General features: G+C 37.4%; 1 protein-coding gene across 1 annotated transcript in view; it reads right to left on the reverse strand.

The window, feature by feature from the left end:
- Positions 1-14,734, reverse strand: part of LOC122562633 (uncharacterized) — a 244,370-nt gene that overhangs the window by 146,163 nt on the left and 83,473 nt on the right. Inside the window, exon 7 of the mRNA XM_088000000.1 lies at positions 6,669-6,843. Coding sequence (XP_087856126.1) covers positions 6,669-6,843 — 175 coding nt within the window. The remainder of the gene's footprint in view (positions 1-6,668; positions 6,844-14,734) is intronic.

Genomic DNA, 14,734 nt, shown 5'->3' on the forward strand with positions numbered 1-14,734 from the left:
CAAAACATTAAGAAAATTATTGCCTCTGTAAAACAAATGCTAATTTACAAAAAAAATAATTTTCAAAAGGATTCTTGCAAGTACCAACTATACTGCATTTTATTTCATGCCACTTCATATACTCACTGTAAAACCCACATAACTACTAACATGTTCTCATACTTGCATATATTTACATATTGTTGCAGTTCTGCTATTTTCTCTAAATATTTAGAAGGACAATTAAAAAGAAAGTCATTACACAATCATATGGGTAAGTCAAAGAGGAGTTCACGAGGATAGATTTAGAATTTCTACAGCAAGTTGCTATTTTAATTGGAAATGCCTTATCTTGGTCTTGGTGCATTGCTTCGCTAACATTTTGAAAGTCATTTTAGCTTCAAATAAACTTGCTTTCTAATCAAGAATATAATTAAAAATAAATGGCCTCTGAAGAGATTAAGATTAATTATTTAAAGCTAATATTATTAAAAAGTTCTTAAACCATCTGCTAACATTGTACTTTATTTAAGTGAAAACCTAAATTAAATTATTATAGAGACAAACAAAATGAATCTTAGCAACTTTAGTAGATTGATGATACAATTAGACTGGCCTGTATCCGTACCACTAGTCTGTAAGGTAGAAGTACAATCATATAAACAGAGGTGCTACAGGAAAACACAGTGAAACAGAATCTCCTTTTTTTGTAGCAAAGTAACATTATAGCCAATGAAATTTTCAACCCATTGCTTGCAGTAAACATTTGTAACATGGAGTAGGAGTTGCTTGAGCGATGGAAGATTACAAGTCTAATAAAAAAATGTATGCTTTTACTTTATTCATGAGAGAATTGTAGTCAAGCTTACCTTTTGATTTCTCTTATTCTCAGTCACATTTTTGGTTATGTCTCATATCAGTAAAATTTAAGCAAAAATAATGAAATGTAGCAATATGCTTCCTCTAATACAAAGTGACAGCTATAGCTTCACATTCACATCCCCTGATAAAATGCGTATTCGTCACTCATAGATGAGCTACTTCTCCAAAGGGAGTGAACATGAAAATCCCGAGTGCTGATGACAAAGCAATACACACAGAGGTTGTAGGCACATATCCACACCCATTCTTAACTAAGATTAAGTCAGTCACAGCTATCACTATTTTTAGTTGGAACCAAAACAAGCAGATTAAGAAATAATTCACATTTACAAAGAGCTTTTCCATTTTATATCAACTGTAAATGTTTTACTTTGCAACTTTCTTTGTCATTCATTGTTAAACTTTGCTATAAAGTTCTCCTTGTATGCTGGTTGCCTTTGAAGCACTTTTACTAACATGTTCTTCATATTTAAAATATGTGCTATATCACATACGGTGTCAGAGAAGACTGAAGATAGCCAAGCATGACAAGACTTTATTAAGATAAATGGCTGTACATTAGGCATATACAATGTTCAGTTGGTCGTCGATGGCAAAACAAAGTAGTATTGAAAGATGTGTTAAAATACAAACATCTGGATTAGATCTTCACTGAAAAAGGGTCTGGTGGCTCAACACTGCTGTCAAACATAGCACTTTTCACTAGTGACATAAAACATGCTACCCTATCAAAATTAATTGGTTGATGATTAAAAGGATACAAGAATAAAAAGAGATCTATATAATTCCTCCAATATATATTAAAAGAGGTTTTATTTGTAACTGGCAAGCTGATTTTTAGAACATATAGTTGAAACATAACTTGTTTAAAAAAACACAAAGCAATTTTAGGAAGTGCTCAGAATCAATACCACAAAAACACAAGCAATTATTTAAGGGATTTATATTTATTCCACTAAGTTTGGAAATTCTAAGGGATTAGAAGTGAAGGATTGATTATCTGCTTTGAAGGTTTACTAGACTAATACCTAGAATGGGTGGGTTGTCTTATGAGGAAAGGTTGAACAGGCTAGACTTGCATCCACTGGAGTTTGGAAGAATAACTGATAGCTTGATTGAAACACAAGCTCCTAAGAGGTCTTGACAAGATCTTTCTCTAATTCATTCATAGCATGTTAGCGTTGCTGGCTGGGCCAGCATTTAACAATCTCTGGTTGCTCTGGTGATGGTCAGCTGCATTCTCAAACTGCTGCAGTCTGTAGGTAGCTGAAAAATGTGTTGCTGGAAAAGCACAGGTCAGGCAGCAGGGCTGAAGGAGGGCTTATGCCCGAAACGTCTATTCTCCTGCTGCTGGGATGCTGCCTGACCTGCTGCGCTTTTCCCGCAACATATTTTTCAGCTCTGATCTCCAGCCCTCACTTTCTCCGTGCACTGTAGGTACACCTACAATGCCATTAGGGATGGAGTTCCAGGATTTTGACCTAGTGATCCTGAAGGGACAGCAGTATATTTCGGAGTCAAGAATGGTGAATGGCTTGAAAGGGAACTTGCAGGTAGTAATGCTGCCCTTTTCCTTCCAGATTGTAGAGGTCATTGTTCAAAACGTGCTGTCAAAGGAGCCTTGGTGAATTTTTGTCATGTATCTTTCAGATGTGCACAATGTTTCAAATCAGCCATGAATGTCCCTGAACAGTGTTACAGGCCTGAGGAGCCAAATAGCTTATTCCTGCCCCTAATGTAATTGTTTGCATATTATATTCAGGCTAAATACAAGAAACATTACACAAGTTGCTTCAGTTCAAAATTAAATTATCAGTTATAGTGTTTGTTAAATAATATTCCCCTCCAGTCCAGCACAAAACAACTTAAAAACAAACTGAACCCAATATTAAAGATATGCTCTGAACTTTCCTTACCGAAACACCATGTCTTTTGCAAAATTGCAGCATATGGAGATAAAATAATTATCCTCAACACCTATAGTGATCCACAAAATAGAATTCCATTTCTTGAATAGAACTGAAAGGCAGGCAAAATTCTGATCAGAACTTTTCCTTGATAAACCAAAATTTTGATTTCTAAAGACTTTAGATCTTGAATAATGTTGTCCCGACCTCTGAAAAATCTGGGCCAGAGATTTGCAGATTAGCATTGACCTGCTGAAGTCCATTTTCTGTAAAGTTCAGTAAAGCAGTTTCATTACAATCAAAAAACCTCACTCTCTTCTGAAAATATTCAAGAACTTCAAAGAACAGAAGTTCATATTAACAAAATTAGCATTCACAGTCAAACTGCTTATGTATTTTTCATTTTTTTCTAAACGTATCATTTTGCAGAATGCAATAATACTCTCTTATGACTTCATAACATACATTAGATCATTTTGAAACAACAGTAACACCAATGAGATCATTCAGACGATTCAAAATATTTTCAGAGTGTCTTATCCCACTATTAGTGTGACTAACTCAGTCTTAGTTTTACATCTGGTTCATTTTATTAGAAAAAGAACAAATGAGAAAGGCAGCCTGTAATTTAATAGCAGTAATGAACTCTAAAGTTTGTGTACTTTGGGGGCTTTACCATGTCAGCAATGTTTTAACACTTGGCTTTGCCTCATTCCAAAAATATCTAATTTTGTCAATTTGAAGTATGCATACCTTGTCATTCATTATAGTTAAAATACATTAAGCCTGTAATGTGTGTCTGGCATCATTCCTTTGTTCCTCAATCATTTTAATTATAAACATGGTTATAGGCTACATGCTCCTCAATGTAATCAGTTAATAAACTATGGCTGGAAATGTGTCAGAAAATGCAGCTGAGCATTTTAGGTAAATAGTTATCAGAAGCTTACTGTTTTGTACATTTAAAAAGAAAATATAGCAGGTAGTGTGTCTGAAACAATCCTAGTTTTAAAGTTGCCACATTTCAGTAAGCCTATCTAGCTTTCACGATACTAACGTCATCTGCAGCTTGATTATTGTAATTATATTTTGTTGTTCAGCTGTGCAACTTATGGATGGATTTTGTGATCCATGGTAAAGCAATGGCAGTCACCACTGACCCAAAGAAAGCTTTGAACAAAGATTCAGATTCTGTGGCAGAAATATCTCCTTTCCCTGTGATCTCTTACTTCAGGTGCCAAGTCAAGATGTTGTCTTGGCATGCAACAGCAATTGTCAGCAAGCAGGTAGGCAAATGATCAAATTTGAAATATTCACACACAGCACTCGAGGAAATTTAAAGCACTTGAAATCTTTCATTTTAGGTCAAATTAAGATAGTGAAATAAATCTATGAGAGTACTAAGAAGCTAAATTAAAATACAGACATTAATTTAGTTTTTTCTAAAAAAACTGCAAACTTTTACATGATAATAGGAAAATTCAATATTCCAGAGAGTGTGCTATTTGGTACTGATTAAAAAGTTATTCTACCATTAAAAACCCAATTACAGCTTACACAACAAGGTGCAACATTTTCTAGTGTTTGTACACAGAGACTAATGGTTTTATTATAGATGTTATCATCAATTCATGATCGCAATGGTGATAGCATGTGGGAACCTCTATAAAGCATGTGACTGAGGAATGTAGACTAAATAGCAGCAACTTCTGGTTTCTGTATTACTCTGCACATGTTGAAAATCCTAAAGGTGGCTGGCAGATTCAGATGAGTAGAACGTAGAACAATACAGCGCAGAACAGGCCGTTCGGCCCTTGATGTTGCGCCAATCTGTGAACTAATCTAAGCCCATCCTCCTACACTATCCCATCATCATCCATGTGCTTATCCAAGGATTGTTTAAATCTCCCTAACGTGGCTGAGTTAACTACATTGGCAGGCAGGGCAGTGCATGCCCTTACCACTCTGACCTGTCTCTGACATCTGTCTTAAGTCTATCACCTCACACTTTGTAGCTATGCCCCTCATACAAGCTGATGTCATCATCCTAGGAAAAAGACTTTCACTGTCTACCTTATCTAATCCTCTGATCATCTTGTATGTCTTTATCAAATCCCCTCTTAGCCTTCTTCTTTCCAATGAGAACAGACCCAAGTCACTCAGCCTTTCCTCATAAGACATTCTCTTCATGACCAGGCAACATCCTGGTAAACCTCCTCTGCACCTTTTCCAATGCTTCCACATCCTTCCTGTAATGGGACGACCAGAATAGTACACAATATCCCACGTGCGGCCACACTAGCATTTTGTATAGTTGCAGCATGACATTACAACTCCAGAACTCAATCCCTCTACCAATAAAACCTAACACACCATATGCCTTCTTAATAGTACTAACCACCTGGGTGGCAACTTTCAGAGATCTATGCAGATGGGCTCCAAGATCCCTCTGCGCCTCCACACAATCAAGAATCATTCCCTTGACCCAGTATTCTGCCTTCCTGTTATTCTTCCCAAAGTGAATCACCTCACATTTATCTGCATTGAACTCCATTTGCCACCTCTCAGACCAATTCTGCAGTTTATCCAAGTCCCCCTGCAGCCTGCAACACTCTTCTATACCTTCCACTACTCAACTGACTTTAGTTTATCTGCAAACTTACCAACCCATCCACCAATGCCTGCGTCTAAGTCATTTATAAAAATGACAAACAGCAGTGGTCCCAAAACAGATCCCTGTGGCACACCATTAGTAACTGGACACCAGGCTGAACATTTTCCATCAACCATCACTCGCTGCCTTCTTACAGAAAACTAGTTTCTAATCCAAACTGCTAAATCACCCCCAATCCCATGCCTCTGCATTTTCTCCAACAGCCTACCATGTGGAACTTTGGTACTTATGTGGACCACGAGTAGTATTAGCAAATGCTGTTGTCATTATTACCAGAGCAAAATTTGACCACAGATTCAAAGTTGCGTATTTCTTTACTGATATCCATTTTTTGTAAAGTTCTGTCATGTAGTTCTCCATGATATGAGGAGGAATAGAATTAGAGAAAACATGAAACTAACACTTTCCCTTGATTGTCAATACCCAAAAGTATGGAATAATTTAAAAACTGGATAAATAGTTCCATAGTTGACAGGATCATTACAGGTCTATGACAACACATACATTATACAGCATTAGTCCATCCCATTTAATACTATTCGTTGTCATAACAATGCAACTAAATTTGCTTTCTTAAAAATGGGCGTTAAATACTTAAGCAACCAACACTGGTTGAAAATGTACTCTGTCAAAGTGAGATATTAAACTGATATTGACCAACTAGAAAATTCAATCAAAATAATTTAGAATTTTTGTTTTAACCAGCAAATAAATATTTCACGACCAATATCTTTTCAAATCCTTACGTCTAATTAAAAGTGAGCATGGAACAAAGTCAGTAAAATTATTATGTCAATAACTAAGGCACAGCACTAGAGATTCAAACTCTGAGCATTACTGGCTTTCAATCTCCTATGGGGGCTTCCTGCCTGGTGTAAACTAGACTGGGGAGAAGTATGGAGTTCCCAACATCCACCCATCCATTACTGAAAAAGCAGAGTAGAGGAATTTTAAAAAAAATTATAACTAAACGATGCACTTGGAATTCTTTTCATTATGTTTATGTTACATTTAACAATGATATGGAGCTCTGAAAGTATGTAAAGTAACAAGCTCAATACTTCTAAGGAGGGAACATAATTTCCATTGAAATCCTTCATCACCTTTTAATGGTAGAAATTAATTTCTATGCAACGAGTCTAAAATCTTTCACAACCTTTGACATTTATAGCCTTCATTTTATCACAACTGCAAGGCTCACTGTTCTGCAAGTCCATAGCACCCACCTGTTCTCATCAAAGAATGCAATTTCTTGCTTTAGAATGCAAGCAAAAAGCCTTTTACGCAGTCTGGCAACCAGCCGGTGTCCCGCAAGAACAAAAACGTAGGCACGGATAAATGAACAAGCAGCACCACCAACGTATATGCCAAAGAGAATAAGAATCATTCTGTCAAGATCCTCTGAAAGAAAAAATAACAATCCTTTAAAGTTAATTTTTAAAAGTAGAATTTTCGATTGACTTCACAGAATCATATATCACAGTTTTAAACAAGACTTTTAATCATTTTTTAAAACTGAAACATATTTTGTTCTTATTTATTACATTAAAAAAGTTTAATGGGTACCAGCAGGAACTAAATGTTGTCAGATCAACCAATGCTGCACTGAAATGAAGGAGCTTTAATGTATAATGCTAGAGCACACATGTCCAAAATTGTAACATCACAAATCCAGTCAGGATAGATCTTCTGTAGCTTATTTTAATTTACATCACGTAGTTACACATCTGCTTTCAGTTGTACTCGGCAATAGTATTCCTTTGCCAGTGTGGACAGAATTTTTACATCAGGTCTAGAAGCAAATATTGGCCAAGATTTTGCAGATGGGCAGTTTGTAACTTTTTCCATTCACCCTATAGCTTGAATGATTAGTATTCAGCTGATAATAATGTGGCATGTGGCATGTGCCATGTGGCCTTTGGAATCAACAATCCATCTCTTATCATACACATACAGCAAGTGATCAGGAGGTCAAATGGAACATTTGTTAATTGCAAAGGAATAGAATACAAAAGTAAGGAAGTTCTGCTACAGTTGTCCAAGTCATTGGAGAAATGACATCTAAAGTATCAGGTACTGTTTTGATTTCCTTATTTAAGAAAGTGTAGAAACTTATTAGAAACAGTTCAGTCAATCAATTTCTAGCAGGTGGGGGTTAGCTTTGAGGAAAATTCGGATAGGTTGGGCCTATAGCACTCATTGGGGGTTTAAGAACAACAAACAGGTAATCTTCATACTGTAAAGCATAATATGCTGAGGGTACTTAACTGAGGATACTGAAAGGATATTTTCCTTACATTAGAGGCCAGAAGTAGGGGACAGTTTAAAAATAATAGGCGTTCTATTTAAGATGTAAATTCAGATAAGTATTTCCTGTCAGAGTTGGTAGTCTGTAGAATCCTCTTCTCAAAGTGCTGTGACACCAGGGCCATTGAATTTAAGGCTGAATTAAATTTCAAAAAACAGAGTTAAAGGTTATACTGGATAGAAAGGAGCATTGATTAGGGCCCCCAACTGTAATCTTACCAAATGGCAAAGCTGGCTCAAGGAGCCAAATGGCCCACCCTACTCTTAACCAAAAAGTTCACATGCATGTTCCTTAACTAATGGAAATTTAAAACTTGCACTAGGATCAACAGAGAAGGAAAGACATATCAGGCAAAAAAGGGAAACTAAGATTGTCTTAAGACAGAGTGAATAGAGACTGAAAGGATAGAAAGGCAAGTATTTTTTTTAAAAAATGCATGAAGAATTTAGTGCAGACTGAGTGTCCAAGGTTTTAACTGTTCCTTTCCTGAAATTGGCAGATTGAGTGTCATGACAAGCATGTTTTTCTGATAATCAAAAGGATCCAAATGCTCCATTAAATACTAGCCTTAACATTGTGCTGTGTTTAACTTGTAATTAATGCACAAATACAACAGTGTCTTGTAATGACAGACATACAATCGTTTATTGAAAAGTCACCATGGCAACAGCAGCTGAATTGTGATGGCGACACAAACTTAATTTATGATTTAGTTGCAGACAATCCTTAAAAAGAGAAATTAAGATTGCACAATAATCATTTCAGCATACAAGATGGAAAGAACAAATGGTGTCATTAAATTAGAAAAGAAATTAAAAGTTTATGCGCTCTTCATTCTCTATTAAAATCCATAGATCGTGTTGTCAAGTCGCATTCAATCATTTATATACAGTAGCAAATTGATATTAAACCACCATTTAGCAAAGCTAATAGCAGTGTGGTGCAAAGTGCCCAGTAACTCAGTGTCAGAGTTATACAGCACTGAAACAGACCCTTCAGTCCAACTCATCCATGCTGACCAGATATCCGAAACTAATCTAGTCCCATTTGCCAGTGTTTCACCCATATTTCTCCAAATCCTACTATTCATGCACCAATAAAGATGCCTTTTAAATGGTGTAATTGTACCTGCCTCCACGTCTTCTGGCAAACTTGTCATTATTTACAAGGTAACAAAAATTACTGGATGATTTATGCACTAATGACAGACATATTAAACTCATCCTTACTTTAGGTGAAATTGATAACTGTTAAACTTTCAACACCTCAACATATTAACCAAGAAAGAGATGTATCAGATCAAGTTTAAGGAGCAGTAAATACATAAGCTGCAGAGTTAAAGCCACATACAAGGGAAATATTGATGTACAGTAATCACAAAAACTAAATAAGAACTCACCAATTGCAGAATTTAAGTCAGTGTTCGCACTAAATTAAGAATTCATTTACACTGATGTTGAGTGATGTCAAAATGAACATCAATTGGGCAGACGCAGCATGGGTTCATGAAGGGACGCTCATGCTTAACTAATCTTTTGGAATTCTATGAAGACATTAAAAGGTGGACAATGGAGACCCAGTAGATGTGGAGTGCCTAGATTTCCAAAAGACTTTCAACAGGATGTGCAGAAGAGGCTGCTGCGCAAGATAAAGCTGCACTGCGTTGCAGGCAAAGTATTAGCACAGATAGAGGATTGGTTGACTAACAGGAAGCAAAGAGCAGGGATAATTGAGTGCTATTCTGGTTGACAATCAGTAACTAGTGGTGTGCCTCAAGGGATCAGTGTTGGGACCGCAATTATTCACAATTGAAATAAATGATTTGAAGTTGGGGACTACGTATGTCAAAGTGTGTCAAAGTTTGCAGATCACACTAAGAGGAGTGACAGAGCAAAATGTGCAGAGGACTGTGAAACTTTGCAGAGGAACACAGATACATCGACTGGGCAAAGGTCGGGCAGATAGAATACAATGTTAATAAATGCGAGGTCATCCATTTTGGTAGGAGTAACAGCAAAAAAGATTATTAGTCGAATGGTAAAACGTTGCAGCATGCTGCTATGCAGAGGGTCCTGGGTGTCCTTCTGCATTAATCAGAGGGTTTGTCTGCAGGTACAACAGGAAATTAGGAAGGCAAATGGAATTTTGTCCTTCATTGCTAAAGGAAATGAGTTTACAAGCAAGGAGGTTATGTTGCAGTTGTATAGGATGCTGGTGAGGCCACATCTGGAACACTGTGTGCAGTTTTAGTCTCTTACTTAAAGGATGTGCTGGCATGAGAGGTGGTGCAGAGAAGGTTCACTACGTTGATTCTGGAGTTGAAGGGTTGGCCTATGAGGAGAGACTCCGTAAACTGGGATTATATTCATTGGAATTTGGAAGAATGAAGGGAGATCATATAAAATTATGGAGAGAATAGATAAGCTAGAAGTAGAGAGGATGTTTTCACTGGCGGGTGAAACTAGGACAAGAGGGGATAGCTTCAAAATTAGGGGGAGCAGATTTAGGACTGAATTGAGAAGGAATCTCTTCACCCAGAAGGTTCTATAGAATTCCCTGCCCAGTGAAGTAGTTGACACTACTTCAGTACACGTTGTTAAAGCTAAGCATTTTCTTTAAACAATAAAGAAATTAAGGGTTATGGAGAGAAGGTGGGTAAGTGGAGCTCAGTCCACAAAAAGATCAGCCATGATCTTACTGAATGGCGGAGCAGGCTCGAAAGGCCAGATAACCCTCTCATAGTCCTAGTTCTCCTGTTCAGTTTAAGATGTGGAAGACAAATTTCAAACCTTTTCAGGACAATCTTCCCCTTGCAGGTATCCTACTCATTCAAATTAATACTTCTTGGTTATTACATTGTTCTTGGGGGGTCAATGAACCTAACAAGATTGCTTTTACTGCCCATTCCATTGTCTCAAGATGTGTTGTGATTTTCTCCTTGAACCGCTGCAGTCCTTGTGACAATAATATCCTACAATCGTTTGGTAGAGAATTGCAGATATACATCCAGCAACAATGAACAAGTAGAACATACAACCACGCAAGTCCGCTGTCCAACTTACATAGGAAACTTCGAAGTTGTGGTATCCAGATGCTCAGACCACTCCTCCATTGGTTAGGAGATGCCACTGAAGTTATTTTGGCACACTGATGTGATGTCTCCAATGCATAATACATACTGCAGCCACAAGTGTTCCAATGGCAAAGGTGAATATTAAATTCAATGGCTCACCAAAATCAAGTGAAATGCTCTCCTACTGTTCATATTGACTTCCTGGAGCATGATCATGGATGCACCTGGGCAAAGGCAGGGTACTCCAAAACATGATTAGCCTGTTATTGTTTATAAAGCTCAAGTCATGAGGGGGTAAAAACTGCAGCACTTCTACAGTATCTAGTCTGTCTTTCTCCTGTAACCATCTTGATGTGGCTGATCCATATGAGTTTCTCATGAAATACCAAACTCTTCGATGCTGGAGGAGGACTTGATAATAATGATGATTCAAAGGTGTGGGAAGCTGGCTGGGTATTCTCATGTTAGAAATGGTCACTGTGTTGTCGCTATTAGCATCTCCATTCTTTGTCACTTGTCAGCCCAAGCCTGAATATTGTCCAAGCACATCTACAGCCTGACATGAGTGGCTTCCTGAGCAGTGAAGCATTCTTGGTGTACTATCACAATCCTTCAAGGAGGCTAAACCAATGCCAAAAGGAAAAAGGTTCACCAGACCTAAAAATAGGACAAGTGTCCTTGCAACCAGGACAAAAACATCAGGCAAAATTTAAGATAATTAATTAGTAAGGTGTGGGGTGTTGAGATTAAAAGCCAGCGTAGAATTAAAGATGTTGGAATACAAGCTAGAGTTTTAAGCAACTGAGAAAATACTAATCACAGGAGAAAGAGAATGCATTAAAATTAAATGAGAAAATAAGGAAAAAGGATTAAGTTCCAATATTCAACACAGTTAGGATAGCATGGTACAGAATTAACAAAGCATGCAAAAAAATTGCTGAAATATAACTATTAATAACTACGGTGAGATTTACACCAGAACACAGATATGACTTAAATGTGAACTGATCTAAGGACTTAACACCCCGATTATAACAGTTTCAAGAATGGTAGGCAAAGAAAACGGGAATTCTGCGATAGTTTTCTCTCACGTGAGTCCATGGCATCCAGAAAAACGGCATTCTAATTTGGTCTTTGGTCATTTATCAAAGATAGATTCCTTCTGCCCACCACCAAAGATCCCATCAGCAATTAAACCATCAAGACTGACTGGGGCAGTGCGCTGTAAAACGAGCTCCAGGTTTTTTTTTTCAGAAGCATTACAGTTAGGAAAATTTGATTATAATTTCATGTAACTGCAATTCAGATTAAAACAATACTCACAACATTCCCATCAACAACAATGATGACCATTTATTGTAATCATACTGCTCTCCACCAATGGCAAAAACCGGACAAGTTGAATTACAGATTTAAGTTTATGACTTTAATTCTATCTCTTTAACAGATGAGATGAAACACAAATACCCTGGTTGGGCGGGGAAAAAAGATCAGAAGAGTACTGTTCTGGTGCCAGCTCAGCTCATAGACATTGGCGAGTTGTTTCGTTTGGCTCTCTTTCAACTCCTTCCACTTCTTTACTTACGAAGTAAGGTTGTGGATACACGGATTCTCAAGTCTTTCATTCAGTGGTTGAGGCTTTGCTCCTTTCAGTGCCTCTCAAGGTGGTTTTTCCTCTTTTCTTTTTACCAGGGGATTTGCACAGAGGATAAAGTGAGGGAGAGTAGATAGCTATTCCAGGTTTTCTTTGACTTTAGCACGCAGCACAAACATACATGACTATTTTCTCATCACAGGCTCCATTTTTCTGCTGGATAATCTCTACCAAAGATTGTAGCCATCTACCCAGGAACCAATCACCTGGTGATTTTGCACAGCCCTCCTTCACTTAAAACAATTGGCCTTGATTGAAAATTCAATCAAAACTGCTCTAAACACACAGAAAATGCCATTCTGTCTGAAATGCTTCCTCCCTGTTTGAATAAGGCAACATTGTAGAGACAACTCACAACATATTAGTTACTTGTTAAAACTGCAAACTTCTTACATAGTTTCCTTGATTTAAAGCAGTATTTTTATCCCCCCAGTTTTAGTCTACAGTCTTTAAAAAGTGGTCTTCACATCACAAATTCAGTGACTGAGAAAAACAGTATGTGGCACACATCAACTTTCAGATGCCTTTGACAAGGTACCACAAAAGAAGTTTATTTAAGATTGATGCATTTTACAATTATGGGAAAAGGAATATGTGGAATATAAACTAATTGGAAATTAGTTATCTGGTGATAGGAAATATAAATAATCAACAAAAATAAATTGGGATATTTATATCAGAGGAGGAAATTAAGGGATCATTTGAGAATGATATTTAACATTATAAATTGATTGGTTAGTACATTGACTACTGCCAATGACTGAGGAGTCTAAAATGGATCAACATAATACAAGAGTAATTGTAAATGCTTCAGAGGGGGGGTAGGAAACATTTATTTTTAGAGAGCTGTGAAAGTTGCAACCAGAACTATTGACTGAAGCAGTAACCATATTAAGATGAAAAATAGTTTCAATGGGTAAAATAAAGGAAATAAAAATCAATGAATTTACAAATTACACAAACAGGATCAGGATTATTGCTTCCATGGGTGATAATAAGCAAGTATTTTACTCTTGCTTTAAGGATGGAGTCTTCTCATCTAGCATAACCTTTTGAAGAGAAATGGGATTAGGTTTTCAAAATGCATAGAGCCATTTTATTTTTGGCTGCTAAACTCAATCACTTCATATTTGGGAGATGGGCATAGAGAGTTTCTTCTCTATTTAACTGTCCAAACCCAGTTAAATATAAGATATAGGGCTTCAGCGCATTAAGCTGTAGTCAAAGATGCTATCGGGGAGAATGATTCCATGCCGACCGTCTGCCTGGCGAGACCTGGAATCCAGAAAGCAAACAACAAATTGCTCCAGGTCATCGAGTGGCACAAGAAGCCATCTTGTATGAACTGTCTCAGATTACACCTAATAACCCTAAATAATCAATCAAACACATCAGATTATTTATGTTCAGGCTATTACCACTGTCCAAATTGACACATCAATCACGAACTCCAGATTTTCATATGGATGGATAGATGTATGTCTCAAAATAAACTCCCTAATAAAAATACTCAAAAGACAAAACTATTTCAGAGCCACGATTAACCATGACACATTTGAATGAGTAATCAAACATCTTTGTTATGTTAGAAACTTTACTTTTGAGTTGCAGCCAGGGGCAAGAAAACCTGGGACACAAATGTTTGAATCACCATGAAAGCAGTGCATCATTGCAAATCAAAAGGGGCCAACTTTGGCTCAGTGTCAATAAACGTTTTGAAGTCACACTGCATAATGCAATTTCTTTCTTCATCAGAATTAGCGCACCTCAGCAGTCATAAGGTAACATGTACACTTAGAGTCATAGAGATGTACAGCATGGAAACAGACCCTTCGGTCCAACCTGTCCACGCTGACCAGATATCCCAACCCAATCTAGTTCCACCTGCTAGCACCTAGCCCATATCCCTCCAAACCCTTCCTATTCATTCACCCATCCAGATGCCTCTTAAATGTTACAATTGTACCAGTCTTCACCACATCTTCTGGCAGCTCATTCCATACACGTACCACCCTCTGCGTGAAAAAGTTGCCCCTTACGTCTCTTTTATATCTTTCCCCGCTCACCTTAAACCTATGCCCTCGAGTTCTGGACTCCACAATCCCAGGGAAAAGACTTTGTCTATTTATCCTATCCATGCCCCTCATAATTTTGTAAACCTCTATAAGGTCACCCCTCAGCCTCCAATGCTCCAGGGAACACAGCCCCAGCCTGTTCAGTCTCTCCCTATAGCTCAAATCCTCCAACCCTGGCAACA

This window comes from Chiloscyllium plagiosum, unplaced genomic scaffold (assembly GCF_037043375.1).
Source record: "Chiloscyllium plagiosum isolate Xiang-an unplaced genomic scaffold, Cpla_swu_hap1 HiC_scaffold_24, whole genome shotgun sequence".
Taxonomy (NCBI): domain Eukaryota; kingdom Metazoa; phylum Chordata; class Chondrichthyes; order Orectolobiformes; family Hemiscylliidae; genus Chiloscyllium; species Chiloscyllium plagiosum.